Below are 6,909 nucleotides of genomic sequence, written 5' to 3' on the forward strand. Positions count from 1 at the left end.
GGGACTGAGCCCTTTCTGAGCAGTTAGTGTCGGAACGGAGTTGAATTGTAGGACGCCCAGCTGGGGTGTGGAGAGTTGGAGGAGAACTGGGTTTTGGTGTGAAAAACCCACACATTTGGTGTCACAAGTATTGTAAGTAAAAACAGCTTAGAATGCCCTTAGAAAGTGTCTGGGGAATCACATGGTCAAGATAAGAACTACATGCACTGTGCTAATGTAAAGTAATACTTTGATAGGGTTGCTAGAAAAAGATATCCTGCCTTATAAGCATATAAAACAATCCTAACTTTATAAACAAACCAAAACTTTTGTTGGAGAGCCCATGAGATAATTATGCGGTAAATATGAAAGGAAGAAAAATACTTGGAAGTGTATCTCACCCTCCAAAAATAAAAGCTTGGGGTTAAATTCTGACCTTTATGAAACTGTGGGTCTGGTCGTAGACCGCTGTCTGCAGACAGGGGAAAAGAATATTTCATTTGTAGTCCAATGGACATTAAAAGCTGAACTGGATGAACTTCAAAGAAGTTGGTACAAAATACAATTTTTCTCTTTGCTTGTTGAAAGCCACAGCTAATCACAGTCTCTCTAAATTGATCAGTCATCTAGGCAAGATCTGATTTATTTTTTAGGTAGAGACAAGTGTATAAGTAACAAATACTTTAAAACATTGGAATGAATCATACAATGTTTAAGGTAACAAAACGTAAAAGTGACTACATTAAAACTTGAATCTCAAGGACCTGCTTCAGAGCACAGGGCATCAACTGTTAGACAGATGGGTTTTCCTGTAGAACAAGGTAATACAGCCATTGCTTACAGACTAATTGCCAGTAGACTAGTTGTTTCCTGTTCCACAAAGTCACCACTACCATCACCACCAACACCAACACCACCAACACTGCCATCACCATCACCAAAATCAACCATCACCACCAACACTACCACCACCACCAAAATTAACCACCAGCACCATCATCAAAATCAACCACCACCAGCGCCACCACCACCAACTCCAACACCATCACCAGCATCAGCCATCCCCACAAGGCTTATATTTACATATTTATTTTATTTTTCAAAATATATTCTTGTGCATGATCTCATCAGTTCTTATCTGCTTTGTAAGATTGTCAGAAGTGGCATTATTAGCCTCATTTTATTTGTAAGGAAACTAAGGTGCAGAGAGGTGAAGTGGTGTGTTCAAGGACCACAGTGGTTCATAATGAAACCCAAACTAGAGTTTGGTTCTTCTGACTCCAGAACTTGTGCTTTTGTCCAACAGCTCCCACTCTCAATGAAAATGAAGAACTTCTGACTAACTTCTGATATTAACTTTGGTCCTATACTCCAGTCAGAGTCTTTAGAATGCATGGCCCTTTTGGACCATATATCCCAAACCCCACATGTCCCAGGTGAGCCACTAACCACTCAAAGTTCATGTAACCCCTAGAAGTTACATTTTTCACCCAGGGCATCTGACTCCAAATTCAACCTTCTTTCCATGACAAGAGGCCACCTTCATGTATCCTCAGGAGTCTTTTAGATTCCTCTGAGTACAGTGGACCCTGGACCACAAGATTTTCCACTGAAGGGAGAGTATGACTGGAAGCCACTGCCCCTGCTTTCTAATCGCAAAGCATCAGAAAGCCTGGGAAGGAAACAAGATGCTGGCTTTGGTCACACCCCCATCTGCCCAAAGTGCCCGTGGCTCAGTGATGCTCTTCCCACCCATGAAAGTGCTTGGCTCCTGTCTCAAGTTTCCAGGTAAAGCCAAAGCTGCTCTTGCCACAAGAGAGTTGGGTCTTTTCTGTGGAGGCCTCCTTGCCTTGACTTTCAAGGGATGCTTTGGATTTCAGTTTGGGGTCCACTGTTTCCACACATGGGCCCCAGGCTGGCCTGGTTAGGCTGCAGGACAGCTCTGTTGCTAATGGTCAATGAGGAACATTTGGCTATCTTGCTCTGGAGTCCCTTTATTTTCAGTTCAGAGGTCAAATTCGAGTAATAAATATCTTCCAAGGACTTATCGTTCTTTCTGAGGATGTTGCTGGCCAATCGGAAGAGGAAAATCACTCCATAGATGCCAAATATGGTGAGAATGTACCAGGCGGCGCTGGTCCCATCTGGAAGCTTCAAGGCCCGGGTAGAGTTGGTACCATTCCTCCCCTCCATGTAGACCCTCAGCAGGTGCCCCAGGACATTGCTGGCCTGGGTCTGGTTGGGACCTCCCCGAGGAGTCCACTTGGTCACTGAGAAACAGAAAGATCCAGATAAAGCCCAGCATCCTGGGCTGAGGGCTGCCTGGCCAAGCCAATGACAGCGTGGTCCTCACATCAGTGGGAAGCATGGAACTGCTGGAAGAGGCTTCCTTTGTTGAATGAGCAGGAGGCTAGCAACAGACATGTCATCATATATATATACATATATATATATTTTTTTAATCATAAAATATATATATTTTTTAAATCAAAAGAATTTAAAACACCCAGTTCTTGAATAGGAGATACATCATAAAGATGTCAGTTGTCCCCAAAATAATCTACACAACTAATGTAATTGCAATAAAAAGATCAGTAGAATTTCTTTGTAAAATAGACAAACTTTTGCATAATGAAAAATCAGCTGTCAAGACTAATTAGGAAGAATGTGAGAAAAAGAGTGATGCATGGAAATTAGCCCAGCCAGAAATTTAAAACTAACCAGTCAGAGAAAATAATTTAAATTTTTTGGAATGAATAAATATTTTACTTCTCCAGAGTCCAGCTGTGGCTTAGTGGGCTTTGCAAAGGGAGTGGGGGCTCTTCAGAACCAGGTACAACTCTCCCTAAAAAGTCTCCCCATAAAAACACATTAGCTAAAACTCTGTGATACATAGACAGGTAGACCAATGGAACAGAGTAAAACACCATTAGAAAGTTAGGAATTGGAATTTGGTAGGTAATAAATGGACAGTCCTACTCAGTAAGGAAAAAGATGGAATCAATAAGTAACATTGGAGCAATATGGCATTGGGTCCACATCTCTCACCTTATGTCCAAAAACAGTGCAGAGAAATCAAAGATTTTAACATTAAAAAAAGGAAATAATTTAAAGTACTAGAAAAAAGCATGGTAGATTTTTTTTCCTTTATCATCTTAGCGTGGGATATTCCTTTCTAAGCCTAATACAAAAATTCAGAGGATGAAAAAGAAGAAAGAAAATGTTAAATTCAACTACATAGAAAATGTTCAAGTTATTACCTACTGTGAAAGCAAAAGACAAATCAGAATAATTACCATTTATACTAAATTGCTTAATAGCTTTTAGTTGTATAAGAAAAAGTTCAAAATTCCAGTAGAAAAATATGCCAAGGATATGGACAATTACAGAAAAAGAAATGGACCTTCAACATGTGAAAAGCTTCTCAATATTACTTATAATAAGAAAATTGCAAATTAAAACTACAACAAGATAACGTTTTATTATCTATCAGTTTTGCAAATTTATGATGTTTTAGAATACACTGCGTGGATATGCCTGCAGCATTATCAGGCCTTTGTTTAATTGCTGGTGAAATAGATCGTAAATTCATACAACCAATCTGAAGGGCATGCTGACATTAAAATGCACTTACCTTTGATCCAGCAATTCTATGTGTAGGAATTTATCTTAAAGATGCACTGGAATATGTTTGAAACAATGTATGCTTGAGGTTAGTCATTGTAGCATGATGACTAATGCTTAAGACCAGCCTGAATAGCATCAGTTTAGGGGATGGTTTAATACATTTTGGAACCTCCATGCACTGGAATATTATGCAGCCATAAAAACCAATAAAGAGGATATTTTTTGTACTAAATATTAATAAATGGGAAAGTAATTCAACTGCGATATAGTGTGAAATCATATATGTAAACAAATGGGGGATATGTTATCTGTTTGAAGCATAGACGTATTATCTTTGAGAGAATATACAAGAAATTGGTACCTGTGGTTGCCCACGGGGAAGAGAATTAGGGGAAGGGAAATGTGCTTTTCACTGATGCCCTTTTGCACATTTTTACCATGTGTATTTATTTCAAAAAGAAATTAATTTTAAAAAGGAAGCATACAAGTGGGCACTTCTCTGGTCTCCTTGGTGAAGTGCCCTTGGGCAAAGACGCTGTGTGCCCTTCCAAGATCAGATGATTAAGATCTTAACTGCTGTTTAATTCAAAACTGTTTTCTGTCCTAGGGGAGCCTATGAAAATGAAATGATGAAAGACAGAGAAGTAGTACATAAAACTGTGGGACATTTCCCCGTGGAGCTTTACTGTTTCAAATCCCCATTTCTTATTCTATGTGAACACAGATGTATTCAGACATGTCATAGGATAAATCGCATAGCTTACTGATCGGTAGACCAAAGGTGCTCCATAAATGCTGTCTATTTGATGTTTGTTTGTTGCTAACTCATTTTGCTAATGCAAGATTCAGAGAGGCTGGTGTTTTTTATTATAGTTAATTGTCAGAATGAGTGCATAATCTTATTACTTTTCGATGAAGGGAGAAACCATTTAAAAATCACTGTACGAACCACATGTAACTAAGCCCAAATTAACAGATTTAATTATATAAAATTTGTCACTCATAAGAAACACTACAACAATCAGGAATTTTACACCACAGTTGGTGGAATGTTTGAAAAGTTTAAGGAAAGAGAGGGAAAAATTCCCATAATTATTAAAAAAAAACATCATAAACTTAATTAGGGCAAGAGAACTTGTTTAAACTCAGAACACATGTATAACCTCAGAGAACTTTCTGTGAACTGTTGTAGAATGACATGATATGTTCAAACACATATACAATTCACACAACTAAAATTACAGAACATTAAATTAGTTTAAAACCAGTCCATTTTCCACATTAAAAAACCTCACTATATTAATTATTGAAGTACATTGTTCTTTATTTTTTCTTAAAAAAATAAGAGTAACTTAGGTTGTATTCTAGAGGATAAAACACATCTTGTAGAAGAGACAAACCTTTTCATCTGTGCCATTTTGCACTTGTAATGACGTGAAATGTGTACGTAATTCTAGAACTGCCCATCCTTGAATCATAGCAGAATACTTACATTCCATGAGGTGGTCTTTTTTTTTGACTCTTGGGGAGGCAAGTTTAAGCAGCTGCCATGGAAAGGTAAGATGATGAAAGGGAACTCCTTCTCCGTGCAAATGGTCACAGTCTCACTGAAGTCAGGCTGCACTGAGGTTCCTGAGCAGGGAGTAACATGATACCCCCAAAAGTTAAGGCAGTACCAAATAGAGAGCAATTGGATGAATTGTCTCTCATTCAATTACTCAGAGGATCTAAGTTGATCTGTCTTTTGTTGGCTCAGAATAAAAGCACTTCCTGGCTCTGGCTCGTTGAGAAGGTCGAAAGCAAAAGAATTGTTTAAAAACATGCTGGTACCAAGGATTCTTCCACCTTCCCAGGTCCCACCCAGCCTTGTGGTGGTGACAACCTCTCCCCAAGGTTGTCTCACCAGCTTATAACCTGGATGGTTCCTGAGTTCCCCTGTTTTGCATCTGTTGCAGGTGTGACAGAGGGTCAGGTGTGCAGAGACCTGTTGTGATAGGGCCAGGAAACTCCATGTGGAAGAGTCACCAGCTTCCTCTTGGATTATTTCCTGGATGAGGAAACTCAGACCGGAAGGAGCAGGTGCAGGAGGACACAGCCGAGGGACCTTGGGTTCCCCTCGGAGGTCAGTGAGCAATGGGCTCGTGGGCCAGGCTGTGAGGGGTGGCGCGTCTCTTTCCCATACCCCTGACTCCCGACCACATTGGAATCAAAGTAGATTGAATCAAAGTAGATTTGTTCTAGCGCTTTCCAGTGCCCACGTAAGAATCTGGGAGAAAAGAGAACTAAGGGAGGACAGGTTGGAAGATTTTGGCAGGTTCCATGATGCATCCATTATTCCCAGCCCCATTTCTCCTAAATTCTCACTAATATGACAACGACCTGCCAAACTTGTGAGGGTTGTTAGTTTTTAAAATGTAATTTGGTGAAATTTCCACCAGTAAGGGGCTAGATAAGTAAATAATAAAGTAGGCCATATGATCCAGCAATTCCATTCCATAGTATATATTCAGGGGAAATGGAAACATACATCCAGACAAAACTTGTATACAAATGTTCATAACAGCATTATTCATAATAGCTAAAAAGTAGAAACTGCTCAAATACCTATCAACCTATGAATGAACAAATAAAATGTGGGTTATCCATGCAATGGAATGTTATTTGGCAATAAAAAGAAATGAAGTATTGATACATGTTACAACACAGATGAACCTTGGAAACACTATGCTATGTGAAAGAAGCCAATTACAAAGGACAACATGTTGTATGCTTCCATTTATATGAAATATCAAACAAAAATAGATAAATCTATAAAGACGTAAAGTAGATTAGCTGTTGCCTAGAACTGAGGTGGAGGAGGGGGGTGATACTTAAAGGTGCAGGGCTTCTTTTTGGGATAACAAAAGTGTTCTAAAATTAATTCTGGTGCTGGCTGCACAACTCTGTGAATGTATTAAAAGCCACTAAATTGTACACTGTAACAGTGGATTTTATGGTGTCTGAATTATATTTTAATAATTATAATTTTTTTAACTGAACAAGATCTTTAATAGATAACAAATATTAAAGTATTTTATTTTATTTCCTTTTTCTTTATTTATTTGGGATTTTTCTTTCTTTTTTTTTATTAAATTTATTGGGGTGACAATTGTTAGTAAATTTACATAGGTTTCAGGTATACAATTCTGTATTACATCATCTATAAATCCCATTGTGTGTTCACCACCCAGAGTCAATTCTCCTTCCATCACCATATGTTTGATACCCCTTACCCTCATCACCCACCCCTCACCCCCTTACCCT

General features: G+C 38.7%; 1 protein-coding gene across 1 annotated transcript; it reads right to left on the reverse strand.

The window, feature by feature from the left end:
- Positions 1-611: 611 nt before the first annotated feature.
- On the reverse strand, positions 612-5,105 carry SMIM34 (small integral membrane protein 34; the record flags this gene model as incomplete). Its single annotated transcript, XM_081079533.1, has 2 exons — positions 612-2,249; positions 5,099-5,105. 2 exons carry the CDS (start codon positions 5,103-5,105, stop codon positions 1,837-1,839), a joined length of 420 nt encoding a protein of 139 aa, XP_080935659.1. The 3' UTR covers positions 612-1,836.
- Positions 5,106-6,909: the final 1,804 nt, after the last annotated feature.

The sequence above is a fragment of the Rhinolophus hipposideros genome (assembly GCF_964194185.1).
Source record: "Rhinolophus hipposideros genome assembly, chromosome: 2".
Taxonomy (NCBI): domain Eukaryota; kingdom Metazoa; phylum Chordata; class Mammalia; order Chiroptera; family Rhinolophidae; genus Rhinolophus; species Rhinolophus hipposideros.